Source organism: Trachurus japonicus, chromosome 4 (genome assembly GCF_045865225.1).
Source record: "Trachurus japonicus isolate A0001 chromosome 4, Traja_1.0".
NCBI classification, from domain to species: Eukaryota; Metazoa; Chordata; class Actinopteri; order Carangiformes; family Carangidae; genus Trachurus; species Trachurus japonicus.
Window position 1 is genome coordinate 33,761,574 of NC_140910.1, and position 18,138 is coordinate 33,779,711.

Sequence of the window (18,138 nt, forward strand, 5' to 3'; positions counted from 1 at the left end):
CTTTGTAGCGTTACAGGCAACCCACTCGTGTTTCTCCGACCTGTTTTACCTGTGAAAGTCACTATAACGGCCACTCGTAACTTCTGACCCGTGAAGTCGTACCAGATCGAACTGGTACGACTTCACAGGTCGGAAAAACACGAGTTACGAGTTGCCTTGAACGCACCATAACGTCTTGTCAGCCGACGGAGTTAGCAGCCCCCGCCCTCGTCATGGATCTATTGGTCCTCGTCCCTACATCACCACATTCACGCGCATCCCTTGGCTGCACACACAGAGAGGACTGCCCCTTTATGCCGTTCTCTCTCCTCATTGGATAAAGGTTGTAGGATACAAGGAAAGTTTTCTCCTGGGCTCAGAGCAGAGCAGAGTGACTGACAGACCCGTGTTTCAGACCAAACACTCTATAGAAGTGATTGCTGTCGGAAGATACAACTATTTAAGACTTAGATTAACACAAAAATATCACTTACTTCTGCTTTAACATCTCTAACATCTAAACCCCAACTGGTTCCTCCTTGACCGGTTCCTTCTAGTGAGTCCTGAGGTCCGGTCACTGTTGCTGCTGAAGTTTTGTCTCCTCCAGGTTTTCATGCGACTTCCACCACATCCCATCATAACACAGGTTTCTATAACAACCTGGTTTATGTTTTTATGTTCTTATGTTCCTGTTTTAAACTGGGTATTTGGTTTTAAACAATGTATCCTGCTCTGTTCTGATGTTCCTGTCTGTGAACGGTGCGATAGAAATAAAGTTTACTGACTTCCTTACATCTTTCCTTCTCTGTGTTTCATGCGAACGCTTCATAACTTCCATGTTTCTGCTGCTGATAATCCCTCGACCTGTCAGGAACGTCAGGAATGTCTGGATCAGCTGACTGGTAATCAGGTCTGAGTTGGTTTTCATACAGAAGTTCATTAAAATTAAAAGGGAGGTTTTTTTTGTGGGTGGACGTGGCCACAATGAAATGGTGGAATTGAGATTTGCCAGCTTTGATCTGAACATGTGAGTGTGTGTGTGTGTGTGTGTGTGCTACCTCCATGATCACACACACATGGCTCTGGTTTAGCAGCATAATAAAAACATTGGGAACACAAACGAGACCTGGACATCGTTAGGAAACCTTCAGGTGAGCGCTGACACTCCGACCGTTGTTCTTCCTTCTTCAACAGGAAAAGTTTTCCACGTCGTTCCAGTATTTTGTATTTTTTATTCATTCTGGCATTTTGTCTTCGGCTCTTTAAAAAGTTTGTTGTGTTTAGTTTAGTTTGTGTCGTTTGGTATTTTATTCTCCTTTTGTTCTGATTGAAAGCTGCTGGTTGCCAGACAGAATCAGAACCAGTCGGAGCGGCGTGGATGGGACCGAGCCGAGCCGAGTCCTCGGCGTGAAGGAATCTGTCAAACACCGAGAGCTGTTGTCAAGTCTCCGCTCACATTCAGATCCGTGTTCACTTGTTCTTCCATCAGATTCCCGTCGGCTCCGGTTCTGGCTGCTTCTACTTCTGGCACCTATGGCGTTTTTTTTTTGTTGTTGTTGCAGAACTTAAAGCAGAAGTAAGCGATCCGGTCATTTTGGCTAATGCTGCGTTCCAGGCAGGCTTTTGAAACCGTAAATTACAGCTTCAAGTCACAACTTACGACTTTGTAGCGTTCCAGGCAACCCACTCGTGTTTCTCCGACCTGTTTTACCTGTGAAAGTCACTATAACGGCCACTCGTAACTTCTGACCTGTGAACTCGTACCAGATCGAACTGGTACGACTTCACGGTCGGAAAAACACGAGTTACGGGTTGCCTTGAACGCACCATAACTTCTTGTCAGCAGATGGAGTTAGCAGCCCCCGCCCTCGTCATGGATCTATTGGTCCTCGTCCCTACGTCACCACATTCAGGCGCATCCCTTGGCTGCACACACAGAGAGGACTGCCCCTTTATGCCGTTCTCTCTCCTCATTGGATAAAGGTTGTAGGATACAAGGAAAGTTTTCTCCTGGGCTCAGAGCAGAGCAGAGTGACTGACAGACCCGTGTTTCAGACCAAACACTCTATAGAAGTGATTGCTGTCGGAAGATACAACTATTTAAGACTTAGATTAACACAAAAATATCACTTACTTCTGCTTTAAAAGATTTTAGAGGATTCCTCTTCTCGCTGCCCAGTGGTGGACAGTAACGGAGTAAATTTACTTGAGTACTGTACTTAAGTACATATCCAGAGGATTTGTACTTTACTTGAGTATTAGATTTCTTTGGTACTTATTACTCTTACTTGAATAGGTATTCATAAGAGTGACATAACACTGTCATAACCATGACATAAACATCAATGAATACTTCTGACAGCTGTGGTTAAGTGTCATTCGGTAAGTTATGTCACTTTTGATGCAAAGTTGACATTGTTTGAGATGTTTTTGTTATGACAACTTGACATAATTGTTAAAGTTTGTCCATTAGGTCTGCTATAGTCTCGCCTGCCAGACCCTCCTCCAGAAAAGAAGGAGAGTCTGGCTGCTCCGCCTATGACTCTGCGATCAGAGAAAAAAACGCTCCGGCCGTTTGGAATTCTTTCAACCAGTCACAATCGTTGTGGTCGGCGCCGTAGCAACGCCGTAGCAACGGCGCGCTTGCAAAATATTGCCGGTTGGAAACTGGATTTCGGTCCGCGGTGTAACGACGGTCGGCATCCGTTGACGGATATTTATTATTTTGTTCGGTTTAAGGGCGGTTGGCAACCACTGACAGATATGTATTCTTCTGTTCGGTTCATGACACGGATCCATGGTTCTGTTCCTGTTGTTGTTTGTTGATGTTTCCCTTTACCCGGCGGACTGTGAAAGCTGCAGCACGGAGGCGGGACTTCCGCCGGGTGGCTCGTTCCGACCAATCAGAGGCTAATCGCAGCAACGCACTTCCGTCAGGCCAGACTAGGTCTGCTATGACAGTTTAAATTGTCTTTATGTCAAGTTGTCAGAACAAAAACATCTCAAACAATGTCAACTTTGCATCAAAAGTGACATAACTTACCGAATGACACTTAACCACAGCTGTCAGAAGTATTCATTGATGTTGATGACAGCTGTTATGTCATGGTTATGACAGTGTTATGTCAATCTTATGAATACCTATTCAAGTAAAGTGTTACCTATTACTCTTCCTTGAATACATTTACAAGACAAATATTTGTACTTTTACTGGAGATAATTAGTAGTACGGCTGAAAAGTACTGGTTACTTTCAGGTCTTTTTCTAAAATCCTATTGGACACAAGCTGTGTTTGTCTGTGAAGGAAACCCTGACCCCTAAAAGCAGCACATCAGTGCAGCTGAGCAGCAAAGAGTTCATTCTCACTAACAAGAGTTAAAAGCTCCTTACATTCATTTACAAACTATTAGAGTCATTCACTGATGTGGACAATAAGACATTTACTCTGACTCTGACTTTGACTTCAAGTACATTTAAAAGCCTTTACCTTTAAAAGCAAGTACTTTTTTACTCTTACTGGAGTAACATGTGGACTGAGCTACTTTTACTTGTAATGGAGTAAATTTTGACCAGTAGTATTTGTACTCTTACTGAAGTACTGGGGTGGAGTACTCTGAGTGTTTTGCTGTTGTAGCTGCTTCTGGGTTTTTCCAGAGAAACTTTCTGCTGCTGCAGGAAACTTGTGATTGTTTGGAGCGTCGACGTTATGGAACATGCAGATGGACCTGCCACCTCCTGCTCTTTGTGACACGCTGATGAAATGAGGAGGTGGTTGTAGTGGGGGTAAGAGGGGGGGTTTGGGGTTGGGTGGTTGTCACGGAGACAAAGAGGCCCAGTGTTTCCCCACTGATTCCAGCAGCAGTCTGAGTCCCGGAGGACACGGCAGCAGCGGCGGCGGCGGCGTTGGGACACGTCCAGTCCCGTCCCGCTGAGAACATTCCTCGGTCCTCGACAGGAAAAAGGAATCGGACCTTTCTCCTCCCTCGCCGTGACCCTTCACCCCCCCCTCACCCCCCCCCGACCCCCCAACCCCCCCCCCCGCTTTCATCTGGGCTCAGGTTGCAGCGACCCAACACACACCCCGGCCCCGGTTCAGAACCAGGTCGTCGTATCTCCACGTCGTCTCACCTGATGGCGTCGTGCGTCGCGCGTTTCCTCCTCCTGGCGCCCGCTCACATCCTGACGGCCTCTCAAAGCTTCTCAGTAGCTGCGTTTACATGCACACAAATATTTATATTCGGAATAAAGGGCTGATCCGAATAAAAATGTGTCATGTAAACACGTCAACTGGAAGATTCTGATCGGATTCGGACTAACCCGATATTGCCGTGTATCTCGCTTTCAGAGTAATCCCGCTTCTTTCCCCGCTCTCGGTCCGTTGTCTTCACCGTCTTCCACTGACGTAACTCCACACATTTCCAGAGCGCACATAGCTAATTAATATGCACCAAGTGCTGTTTTGCATTGACCATATACGGTTGTGTTTGGGCGTATAGAGGGCGGGATATGGCACGTTCACATCCGCACTTTTCATGGGTCCGGTGAGATTTATCAATGGCTGAGTCCGCTTAATAACGATGTACAATAGGAGAACAGCAACAGCTCTTAAAATCTGGCGCATTCACATTCAGGCGCATCCCTTGGCTGCACACACAGAGAGGACTGCCCCTTTATGCCGTTCTCTCTCCTCATTGGATAAAGGTTGTAGGATACAAGGAAAGTTTTCTCCTGGGCTCAGAGCAGAGCAGAGTGACTGACAGACCTGTGTTTCAGACCAAACACTCTATAGAAGTGATTGCTGTCGGAAGATACAACTATTTAAGACTTATATTAACACAAATATATTGCTTACTTCTGCTTTAATAGAAATGTTTTTTTTCCTAATGCTATAAATCAAATATCCAACAAATCAAAAGTACATTATTATAAAAAAACAAAAAAACAAACTCATTGATCAGTGTCAGGGTGGATAATCCTCTGTCCAACATGTATTGAAGCTGTTATGACCAACATCCTGTTTGGGCCCTGAACGCACCACAGAGTGAATAAACCTACAAATTGACTCAGATGATAATAATGACTGTCCAGCATCAGCTCCGTCTTTTAGAAAAGTCCCCGTTCACACCGTGTTTCACACATGGTTTAAAATAAGCTGCTGAGCTGGTTCTGATTATTGTGTTAACCCGGATCACTCACAGTCCGGCCGACAAATTAAAACAGTCTCACAGACGCCGATTCCCCCGGCGCTCGCAGTATATTTAAAAGGTATCGGTTACAAAGCAGCGAGAGAGAAGGAGAGAGAGAGGGAGAGAGAGATGGGTGTTTCTTTCTCTCTGCGACTCTGTGTCCTCCCATCGGAGTGACTGTGGCGTTGATTCAGCCAATCACAGCCGAGCTTTCAACGGCAGCCAAGTTAAACATTCCTCCTGGCGAGGGTGGGGGGGTGGATGGGGGGGTTGGAGTGGAGTATCCATCGACAAGAGCTTTATCGCACGCAAGAAGAGGCCTGATAATAAATAAGACAAATTAGTCCCAATAAACTCTGCGTTTCCTCGACTATTCATCACCGCTGCTGCTCGTCACCGGAGATAAAAAACCAAAAAAAAGAAGAAAAAAAGGAGAAACTCAAGAGTCTGTTTTAGTGATAACGGGATGTTGGGTTTTTTTTCTTTTTTTAATTCCCTTGGCTTCAGTTTGGTGTTTGGCTCTGAGGAATGTCAGCGGCGGCGTAGTGGGACGGAGGCAGTTGACGTAGAGGAATGAGAGGGAAACGAGGACGTAGAGAGACTTCTGCACTGCAAAAACTCTACATCTTACCAAGAATATTTGTCTTATTTCTAGTCAAAATGTCTCATTTCTAGTCCAAACTAATCTCATTCTACTTAAAATAAGACTCATCACATTAAAAAGCAGCTTGTTTTAAGACACTTTTTACTTCTTTCAAGCAGATTTTCACATGAAATAAGTAGAAAAATCTGACAGTGGAATTAGTTTTTCTTCCTTATTATAAGCACAAAAAACCTGCTTTCACTGGCAGATTTTTCTACTTATTTCAAATGAAAATTAGTTTGAAACAAGTGAAAATGATCTGAAAACAAGTACATTTTAGGTGATGAGTCTTGTTTTAAGTGAAAGGAGTTTAGTTTTGACCAGAAATTAGACATTTTGACAAGAAATAAGACAGATATTCTTGGAAAGATGTAGAGTTTTTGCAGAGTGTGAGCGCTGACTGAGGCCCAGCCTGGTTCAATAACACACATCAGCAAATACTGATGCAGAATAACAATAAGCAGCAGCAGCGGCGATGGCGGGTGGGGGCTGAGGGCCGAGGGTAAACACTGACAGGTTAGAGTTTCCTGTCTGACATGGACGAAGACAACCTGCACACACACACTCATCACCATGTGGCCTGATGAACACACTGATACTCTGCAGTGTTTTCAGACCCAGTGTGAGACCTGCGGCGGATAATGTGCTGCTGAATCAATAGTTCAACACTTTAAAGGGATAGTTCAACATTTTGTCAAATTGGCCCATTGCCATAATCCCTATAGTCATAGCAGTAGGTTCGTTACCTTTAATTGTCGGTGCAAGCTGTTTTTAGAACGGCGGAGCAGAGCCGTGAGCTGCTCAGAGCTACGCTACGGAGGCTCATTATGGGATTTCTTGGTTTCCCTCATCAAACTCATCAAATACACAATCCAACAACTCCACAACGCTCTGGTGGACAAGTTGTGAGCTGCACATTCACCACGCTATGAGATAATAACACAACGTTACCACACAGAGTTGTTGTAGAGGGAAACACAGAGACTGTTGATGAAAAACTGTCCCTGAAGGCAACGTGCATCAGCGGTTTTGCATGAGTTTTGCATGAATTTGAAAAAAATCTCGAAAAAAGTGGTAAGATTTCTCAAAAAAAATAAAAAAAATAAAAAAAAATTATTTATGAACACGAAACTCTTGAAACGTGCTCTCTGATTGGCTGGATTTTCCCTTCAGGCTGCCGTACAAACATGGCGGCGCAAGATGGCGACACTCTCTAAAGCAAGACCCTTGTTATATGTAGATATAAAAGAATTATAAGGCAACTTTTTATTTTATAGCGATTATACACTTATATATATATATACACATACACATACACATATATATTTATTTATGTATTTATATATACATATATATTTATGGGTAGTATATTCAAATTTTGCCAATAAACCTTGTTAATTATTACACACTGGACCTTTAAAGACCCACTCCCGTGAAAATTGTGTTTTTTGAGCTTTTCACATGTTCCTGTGGCATTTTTCTTGTGTTAGAGCACATATCAGCAGAGAAGGAAGTGCAAAATTGCATTTCAGAGTTTTTCTGCCTTCAAACTGCTGTGAACCAATGGCAGACGCAAACTGGCAGTTTCAGGAAGACTGGAGTTGAGGGTGTCACAGCTCCAGGGGAGGGCACTAGTGCTACAAGCTCCCGCCCCGCTCTGCATCTGGCTCAGAGGTGAAAGCCTTCACAGCTCGGTGTAGCTGTGAAGGTATAACAGGTATAGCTCACCTGGTAGAGCAGCAGGCATTGTGAGCAAGGACTATGCACCAGTCTGGGATCGAATCCCAGTGTGGAGTTTTACGCTAAACGCGCTGAATCTGTAATTGTACAATGTCCAGCTGTCAGCAAGCGGGGGGGGTGGGGTGCGAGGAGGTGGCTGGGCGGGTGCAGAGCAGCGCAGTCTCCGCCCACCCCCCAGAGGTGAATTGCTAATGTGCATGGCTAATGAGCTGGTTTTAAAATGGCCGAAAAGGGTCGCGGGAGTGGGACTTTAAGGTACAAATCCCACTCTGTATCTTCAGGTGTGTGGATGTTTCCAATCAACTGAGATTTAATGAACTTCAGTATTTTAAACTCAATCGTCATTAAACAGTCGTTCTTCTTTTCTTTTCTTTTCTGCTGGTAAATATAAAAAACCTTTAATAAGCAGCATCTTCTTATTTTTAGCTGCTGCTGCCGCGGCGACAGAGATGACAAACGTCTCTGGCAGCAGGTTTTATCAGCCTCAGCTAATGAATGTTCTGTGGTCCGTTTGTTAAAGATAGCAGCCAATCCAAGTCCAACGGGCTGTTTATTGGTTTTACAGCCGGGGCGTGGAGAACGAACAACGACTTCCTGTTTGCTGACGATGGTTTGGTGTTTCACCTCAGACCTCAGACCAGCCGAAGTGTGAGGGTGGATTCCTGAGCTCTTCTGTTACATCATCATCATGTGTCTCCAAGGAGAGAAACTGTGATTTATTCTTCTGAGGAGACGCTACGGAGGCTCATTATGGGATTTCTTGGTTTCCCTCATCAAACTCATCAAATACACAATCCAACAACTCCACAACGCTCTGGTGGACAAGTTGTGAGCTGCACATTCACCACGCTATGAGATAATAACACAACGTTACCACACAGAGTTGTTTTAGAGGGAAATTCATGCAAAACCACTGATGCACGTTGCCTTCAGGGACAGTTTTTCATCAACAGTCTCTGCATTTCCCTCTAAAACAACTCTATATACTCTATATTTTGACTATATTTGATTTTTACACATTCATATAATATTGAAATTGATTAAAGGGATAGTTGGGATGGTCCAACAACTCCACAACGCTCTGGTGGACAAGTTGTGAGCTGCACATTCACCACGCTATGAGATAATAACACAACGTTACCACACAGAGTTGTTTTAGAGGGAAATACAGAGACTGTTGATGAAAAAACTGTCCCTGAAGGCAACGTGCATCAGTGGTTTTGCATGAATTTCCCTCTAAAACAACTCTGTGTGGTAACGTTGTGTTATTATCTCATAGCGTGGTGAATGTGCAGCTCACAACTTGTCCACCAGAGCGTTGTGGAGTTGTTGGATTGTGTATTTGATGAGTTTGATGCAGGGAAACCAAGAAATCCCATAATGAGCCTCCGTAGCGTAGCTCTGAGCAGCTCACGGCTCTGCTCCGCCGTTCTAAAAAACAGCTTGCACCGACAATTAAAGGTAACGAACCTACTGCTATGACTATAGGGATTATGGCAATGGGACAATTTGCCAAAATGTTGAACTATCCCTTTAACCACTGCACCACCGTCCCTAGGCTCCGTCGTTACTATTGTCATCATTGTAATTGTTTTATTTATAGGATTCTTTATTGGTATGATTGGTGCTGTTGTGTTTTGATTGTTCGTTGTTTGTCGCCCCAACACTGTAAAATGAATTTCCCTAAAAACTATATAATAGGCCTTAAAACCTTAAAGCCTTAAACCCATGTTCCTTGTTTGTTTTTTTTAGTTTTAGTATGTTTTTCTTTTAACTCTGTTTTCTAATTTTACATATTTTAAACTATTTATTGCACTCACTGCACTTTTCTTCTTTGCTTACGTATGTCGATGTTGTATATTCTGTTGTGTATGCATGTATAGTATGTATGTATAGTATGAACAAGGCAGCTGTTTCTTCCTGCGCAGTTGGCCCAAGACAAATGTCCCTTGCGAGACAAATAAAGTTTATTTGATTTGATTTGAAAATGTAAAGATGATTTTCTGTTCAACATTAGTTAGAAAATATTATTAGTTTTTTACTTTCTGTTTGTGTTCTTGTAGAACAGACGTGTTGTATCATGATAATATTGCAGTTTTCCACCTCCATGATTAATATTTTGTCATTCATTCATCCTGTTTAGCTCTAGGAGCCTCTGACTGACAGTAGAAACTAATGTTGACAAAGTGCTGATTTACGACTGGAATGTTTGTCCGTCTGTTGTGTTCACTGCAAAAACTCAAAATCTTACCAAGAATATTTGTCTTATTTCTAGTCAAAACAAATCTCATTCTACTTAAAATAAGACTTATTACATTTAAAAAGTAGCTTGTTTTTAGACACTTTTTACTTCTTTCAAGCAGATTTTCACTTCAAATAAGTAGAAAAATCTGATAGTGGAGCAAGATTTTCTTTCTTATTACAAACACAAAAAACTTGCTTTAACTGGCAGATTTTTCTTTTTTTTTTTATCAGATTTTTCTTTCAATTGAAAATTAGTTTGAAACAAGTAAAAAATATCTAAAAACAAGTTAATTTTTAGGTGAAGAGTCTTATTTTAAGTGGAAAGAGATTAGTTTTGACTAGAAATGAGACATTTTGACAAGAAATAAGACAAATATTCTTGGAAAGACTTTGAGTTTTTGCAGTGTTTTATTTTGAAATGAACTGGATGCTCTGTGCGTTTGACTTCCTGTGTGCAGCGTTAACGCTCTGATTGGACGTGGACGTGGACATGAGGTGTTAGTGATGACGCAGCTCCGTACCTGCTCAGGAATCCCATCTGTCCCAGATCTCCGTTCTGGAAGTCGGCGTAGAACTCAGGACTGATGGCGCCGTCCGCTCCCATGATCACATCTACACAACAACACAACAACAGATATCAGCTGATGCCACACTCTGCTGCTGCTTCCTTCTTTTTTGACCCAATCTGTTCCCTCCCTCCTTCTATCTTTCCTCCCTTTTTCCCTTCCTTCTTTCCTCCCATCGTTCCCTTCCTTCCTTCCTTCCTTCCTTGACCCAGGAGGACAGCAGGAGGGTTAAAAACCCAGCTTTATTAAAAAGCATCTACACTGCCAGAAAAAACTACAACAAGAGAAGTTAAAAAAAGGAAAATAACAAAAACGCTGCACAACGATCAAAACTTTTTGTTGCAGCGTCCCTTTACCAGGAACTCCTGCAGTGGAAACGCGCCTTCTGACTGTGACTAGGGATGGGAATCGAAAACCGGTTCTTGTTGAGAATCGGTTCCCAGTGTTTCAATTCCTTGGAATCGTTTGCCAATTTTGCAAACGATTCCCTTCAATTCCAGTCCTTTTTTTTTTTTTTTCTTGCCGCGGTCGCTCTTTGAATTAATGCTGGTGAGTCCAACACGGCGGTGGGGTTTAACTACAGGCAGTGTAACAGCCTGTTTATCACATAACCACGGTAGATGAGGTGAGGGACTGAGCTGAGGCTGGTGGTGGTGGTCAGCGGCCTGGACACACGTCTGTAACAACATCGGAAAAGTCGGCAAGTTGCTCAAAACAGCGATATCGCAGCCGCAGGGACCTGCCGTGTAGAGGAAAAAAAAATACTGACAGCGAGTGAGTGTCACGACTTCCTGTATGTGGCCCTTCAAATTAAAAGCCCTTCAACCTTTCACATGGTTCAGTCATATTGATTTTGACTTAATTTTGACAAGCCACGCCTCCAAATGTTGAAATTTAGGTCGACTAATGACTTTTTGTTCGATAATGCTGGGTCGACTATTTGGGGGCAGCCCTGGTACAAACGTAGCCTCGTAAACCAGCCTCTCGCGGAAGTGCATTTCATTTCATTCCGAGGGAGAGTCTGGCCTCATCCCCATTCTAAGCGTTTGGACTGAAACCCTCAGAAGGCCTTAGAGCCAATCAGCGTCGCCCGCTGTGATTGACACAGCACGTTGGCCAATCAGGGACCGACTGGTGCAAAGCCCCGTCACTACACCAACTTGCTGATTGGCTGAATGGGGTTGTCTGTCAACGCTACTACCAAAGATATTAAACCGTCTTTGCTACTACTCCCACCCAGCTCCCGCCCACCACAAACGCTTAGAGGGGGATGAGGCCAGACTCTCTGAGAAATGAAATGAAATGCATTTCTGCGAGAGGCTGGTTTACGAGGCTAGTACAAACGTGGACAAAGTTTGTTGTCCTTTTTTTTCCAAATGTGAATCGATAAAGAACCGAATCGTTAAAGGGATAGTTCAACATTTTGGCAAATTGGCCCATTGCCATAATCGCTATAATCATAACAGTAGGTTCGTTACCTTTATTTGTCAGTGTAAGCTATTTTTAGAACGGAGGAGCGGAGCGGCAGGCTGCTCAGAGCTACGCTACAGAGGCTAAAGGAATTTCTTGGTTTCCCTCATCAAACTCATCAAATACACAACCCAACAACTCCAAAACGCTTTCGTGGACAAGTTGTGACCTGCACAATCACCACGCTATGAGATAATAATGGAACGTTACGAAACAGAGCCGTTTTCGAGGTAAATACAGGGTAAATACAGAGTCTGCTTGCTGAAAAAGTGTCCCTGAACGCAACGCGCATCAGCGGTTTTGCATGAATTTACCTCTAAAACGGCTCCGTCTCGTAACGTTCCATTATTATCTCATAGCGTGGTGATTGTGCAGCTCACAACTTGTCCACGACAGCCTTTTGGAGTTGTTGGGTTGTGTATTTGATGAGTTTGATGAGGGAAACCAAGAAATCCCATTAGCCTCCGTAGCGTAGCTCTGAGCAGTTCGCCGCTCCGCTCCTCCGTTCTAAAAATAGCTTACACCGACAATTAAAGGTAACGAACCTACTACTATGACTATAGCGATTATGGCAATGGGCCAATTTGCCAAAATGTTGAACTATCCCTTTAAGCAGAATCGAAAATGGAATTGGAATCGTAAAAATCTTATCAATTCCCATCCCTAACTGTGACACATGACTTGATGAAGGTTAGAAAACAGATTCTGCTCGTAGCTCGTAGCTCCGTACCTGCGCTGTAGAAGAGGTCCCGGCGGTCCAGGATGTCCCCGTTGCCCATGAAGGACTCTCCGTCCTCCCCGTACAGGAAGGGCTCTCCGGCCTCGTCCAGCTCGCGGTTCTCCACCATCTCCAGCCACTGGCCGTTGTACCAGCGGAACTTCTCCGTCTGGATCTTCCTGCCCCACTCCTCGTCGTACTCCTGAGGACAGAGAGGACAGATGGAGGAGAGAAGAGAAGAGAGGAGAGAAGGACAGAAAGGACAGATGGAGGAGAGAAGAGAGAAGAGAGAAGAGAGGAGAGTTCAACAGCTGCACATGGCCACCGACCAACACGCTGATTCAGATTCAGTTTAGTTTATTGACAAGGGACAATGTACATTAATAAAACATTGTAACAGGGTTTATACAGGAATCTTGAAGTTAATTTTAATACCTTTTTAAGACTTTTTCAAGACCTTCTCAATATTTTTTAACACCTCACCGCCGCTTCAAGCTGTAACCATTTACACTAGTGACACTTTTAACTGAACAGTTTTAGTTTGTGATAAAGACTTTATGATACAACAGAATTCAAAAAAGGCTGGGATAATAAATCAAAGGGAAAGTTTATCAAAAAAAACATTGCTCAACTCTCAAAAAAACAAAAACAACAATCTTCTTTTCTTTTTCATGCACCGGTTCATCTTTGTTTTTTTAATAAAACAAATAAATTCACACACTTCTGCAATGTTTTTTTTACAACTCAAACTCTTGGACAGCTAATTCAGAAAAAATACCTTCAATATTTAAGACTTTATAAAGTCGTGAAAAGACTTTTTAATACTTTTTAAGGGTCTGAATTTTCCCAAAATTGATTTATCACTTACTTTTCAAGACCCCGCGGATACCCTGTGTAAAAAACAAATGTAAATGCACCCGAGTTCGCTAAAAAAGCTAGTTTTCATTGCCAGTCCCTCTGCCTGATGATAAAAGACAACCTTTAAAAAAAAAGCAACAATGAGGTAAAATACCAAAGACATATTAAAGCAGATATCAGTGGAATGTTTTTGTTAATATAAGTCCTAAATAGTCCTATTTTCCGTCAGCAATCACTTACATGAAGTATTTCAGCCTAAACACGAGTCTCTCCGTCACTCTGCTCTGCTGTAACCCGAGGAGAAAATTTTCCTTGTGGGATACAAGTGTTATCCAATGAGGGGAGAGAACGGCATGAAGGGCTGTGTGTGCAGCCAAGGGATGCGCGTGAATGTGGTGACGTAGCACGAGGACCAATTGATGCCTGACAAGGGCGGGGGCTGCTAACTCATGGTGCGTTCAAGGAAACTCGTACTTTGTGTTTTTCCTTCCTGTGAAGTCATACCAGTTCGATCTGGTACGAGTTCACGGGTCGGAAGTTACGAGTGGCCGTTATAGGGAACTTTCACAGACAACAGGACGGTAAAAACACGAGCTACGGGTTACCTGGAACGCTACCAAGTCGTAGTTGTGACTTGAAGCTGTAACTTACGGTTTCAAAAGCCTGCCTTGAACACAGCATTAGCCGAAACGGCCGTGCCACTGATATCTGCTTTAATAAATATACATTTGTAAGACAATACACACATTTGCGATAGCACCAAAAGACCAAAGACACATTCAACTCACATTAATAAATATACATTTGTAAGGCCATAACACACGTTTGCGGTGGCACAAGGTAGTTATATATATATAAATATAAAAGTTAGGAAAAAAATGTCAATAGGGCGCATTGGGAAGGAGTTCCTGTGATAGAATTCCACCGTTGTTTTAACTTTTTTTTGTGTTTTTTTGATTTTTTATGTACCACACATGATTTAATCGTGGCAATCTTCATCTCTACCAATTCGTCATGCCAAGACAAAAAGAAAATGGGGTCAGTTGTCTCTGTAGGATGTATAGTTCAGGAGCTATATAGATTCAAATTTTTCATTTTTCACAGTCGGAAATCCAGGATGGCCACAAAAGATGTTCAAAAAAAACATGCATGGGACAATAATTGGCGCGGGGATCATCAAAATTCATTTACTAGACACCTTAAGGATTACAAAAAGCTAAGTTAGAAAAATATATCTTTGGGGTGCATGGGAACCCCCCCTGGCTACCAGACTATTAGTGCTCATAATATAATCAGTTCTTAGTGCATCAGCAATACATAGTATTAATATAAGGAACAGGATTCATTAAACCAATCACTATAACTATCTGGTTACTACATATAGGAAGATACATGACAGAATACTCAATGCCTATACCACATATGCAGCAACTATCTGGTCACTACAAATAGGTAATTAAATGGCAGAATACTCAATCTGGAATCCACTCCAGACATTTGGTTACGGTTTTAAAAAACGCTGTTTCCATCAGCCTTTATTACATCTTCTCCTTTTCACTACGGTCGGTGATATTTCCAAGAAAGCACAAATGTTTCCACTCAGACGCCAGAAGCCGAGAGCCAGGAGGAATTATCCACATTAAAGCTCCGTTACTCTGCTCTTCTGCTGCTGCGTTTTATCTGAGAGGCTGGTCCATGACAAGATTAAACACCAGCTCCTCTCTGCAGCTCTAGTAGCAGCAACAGGTCGGTGTCAGCCAATCAGAAGAGAGGAGGAGGCTCTGAGTCTCTCTTCTGATTGGCTGACTGTTTTCTAAAGTGATCCAATTAAAAAACTAGAGCAGATTTCAGAATAAAACACTCAGAGAAACTTAAAATCCTGCAAGGTTGTTGTTGTTGGATGGTGGGTCCAGGTGGTGGTGAGGGGGCGGGGCTTAGTTGTGACATCACAAAGTGACAGGAAGTCCTGACGGCTGGTTTTAAGGCTCAGTTTCTGAATCCAGGCTGTGTGCATTTCTCTGTGGACTGAGACTTTGATACTTTCACAGTATTAATATAGAACCTAGAGCTGCTTTATAATCACACTACACATGGACATCTACCTTTATACTGTATGGAGCTTTAATACAAACATCTACCTTTATACTGTATGGAGCTTTAATACAAACATCTACCTTTATACTGTATGGAGCTTTAACACAAACATCTACCTTTATACTGTATGGAGCTTTAATATAAATCAGACATTTGTTGTATTTTCAATAATGAAATGAGATGTGATGACACTCTTGTAAAAAAGGAGGACTCTGATTGGACAGCGTGAATCCTCCAGACTGAAGGAAACAACTTCTCTAATGAATAAACCTCGGCTCGCCGGCTGCTGCTGCTGCTCGCGTGCAGCTCGGCCGAAGACGACCGCAGAGTTGTGTTTTCTTTTCTCTGCAGGGGCCGACGGAGTGGGGGGGTAGGAAGGGGCAATAAAGGCGGCCTTTGAGACCCCGACGCCCCGGCCTGAGAGATTAATCATTCAGACTCAAAGCAAAAGGCCGGCGGTCCCCGACAGACACGCGAGGCCCCGGACTCAAACAGGCGTATTGACCATCACACCAACGTGACTTTGATTCATCAGCAGCCTGAGCACTTTGAGCCCGTTCACACGAATACACAGTTTCTCAATCTGCATGTATACATTTTTTTTTTAAAGGCCCATGCTGTGCACTTTTCTCTGGGTTTATTTCCCTAACAAGATGTATCATTGGTTTTGAGTACCTGTGATCGGCTTAATATCGTTTCTACTGCCCCTTTCTGTTGCCTCTTTCTGGAGCTCTAGCAGGCACAGGTCATTTGGCCAATCAGAAGAGAGAATGAGAACCTCTCCTCTGATTGGCTCACTGTTTTTGAGTGGCGTGTGGTCGGGCCAATCACAGGCAAGTAACTGAAACCTAAGCTGCATTCATAAAAATTGAAAAAAATCAACTGGTCACGGTGGGCGGAGTTACCTTGTGTGTGACATCACAGAAAGGAGGAAGTGCTATCTGCTCGTCTTAAAGGGACAGTTCCTACAAATGGGCGGTGTGTGTTTCTCCGTTTATGACCAGTTTGATGCATGGGGCAGTAAATACGTCTATCTATATACATCTATATCATCTATATACGTCTGTCTATATACATCTATATCATCTATATACGTCTATATACATCTATATCATCTATATACGTCTATCTATATACATCTATATCATCTATATACGTCTATCTATATACATCTATATCATCTATATACGTGGCCCAGAGACCTCCCCAAGCACCAAAACATAACCAAAATCACATTTTTCATGCCATGGGGCCTTTGAAATCATTTCGGCGTCTCGTCCAGACAGAAACAAGGGTGAAAACAGTATTTTTTTGGAAATGGTTGAGCTCTAACCTGTAACCTGAGGCTGCGTTTACACGGAAATGATCTGAACAGAAAACGCAAAAGCGGCGTTGAATTTTATTCCGCGTTTATTCTGCGTGCGTACGGTGACGCAAACGTTCGTGGAATCTGACATGTTTGTCGTTATTTTCCTGACGTAAAAGCGTACTCGACTTGAGCAGATCGGAGCAGACTTTTGCGTTTTTACCCTCTAAACAGGAACGCCACTGTGGAGCGTTTTTACACTGCAAAAACTCAAAATCTTACCAAAAATATTTGTCTTATTTCTAGTCAAAACAAATCTCATTCTGCTTAAAATAAGACTCATCACATTTAAAAGCAGCTTGTTTTTAGACACTTTTTACTTCTTTCAAGAAGATTTTCACTTGAAATAAGTAGAAAAATCTGATAGTGGAGCAAGTTTTTCTTTCTTATTACAAGCACAAAAAAAACTTGCTTTCACTGGCAGATTTTTCTACTTATTTCAAGTGAAAATTTGTTTGAAACAAGTGAAAATGATCTAAAAACAAGTAAATTTGTAGGTGATGAGTCTTATTTAAAGTGGAAAGAGTTTAGTTTTGACTAGAAATGAGACATTTTGACAAGAAATAAGACAAATATTCTTGGAAAGATTTTGAGTTTTTGCAGTGTATAATTTCCACTTTGGTGGGCGGTTTCACTTTTTTGCGTTTTTTAGCCCCCAAAATGCTGTTGCAGTCTAAACGAAAGGCACATCCCATAAAATATTTTGTTGTTTTCACCTGCGACTGTGTAAACAGGGCTTGACACACGTCTACTGCAGCGTTACGGCGCCACACACGGGCCTGGTGGATGTACTACAGCATTACACACTGCAAAACCTCAAAATCTTACCAAGAATATTTGTCTTATTTCTAGTCAAAACAAATCTCATTCTACTTAAAATAAGACTCATCACATTAAAAAGCAGCTTGTTTTTAGACACTTTTTACTTCTTTCAAGCAGATTTTCACTGCAAGTTTTTCTTTCTTATTACAAGCACAAAAAACTTGCTTTCACTGGCAGATTTTTCTACTTATTTCAAGTGAAAATACGTTTGAAACAAGTGAAAATTATGTCAAAACAAGTACATTTATAGGTGATGAGTCTTATTTTAAGTGGAAAGAGCTTAGTTTGACTAGAAATTAGACATTTTGACAAGCAGTGCAGCGCCACATACAGGCCCTGTGGACGTACTGCAGCGTTAAGAGTCATTTTCAGTGGATCAGAGTGGACGCAGACATTTGTGGAAACGATGAAACAGATCGTTTTGGCTGAAGCTCAGTTTAAAATGACTAAAT

The 18,138-nt window shown here is 42.5% G+C and overlaps 1 protein-coding gene across 1 annotated transcript in view; it reads right to left on the minus strand.

Annotated features, from left to right (window-relative positions):
- Window positions 1–18,138, minus strand: part of kifap3a (kinesin-associated protein 3a) — an 85,132-nt gene that overhangs the window by 6,833 nt on the left and 60,161 nt on the right. Inside the window, exons 18-19 of the mRNA XM_085775250.1 lie at window positions 12,559–12,748; window positions 10,314–10,404 (exon numbers count right to left, since the gene is read on the minus strand). Of these exons, the coding sequence (XP_085631376.1) occupies window positions 10,314–10,404; window positions 12,559–12,748 (281 nt within the window). The remainder of the gene's footprint in view (window positions 1–10,313; window positions 10,405–12,558; window positions 12,749–18,138) is intronic.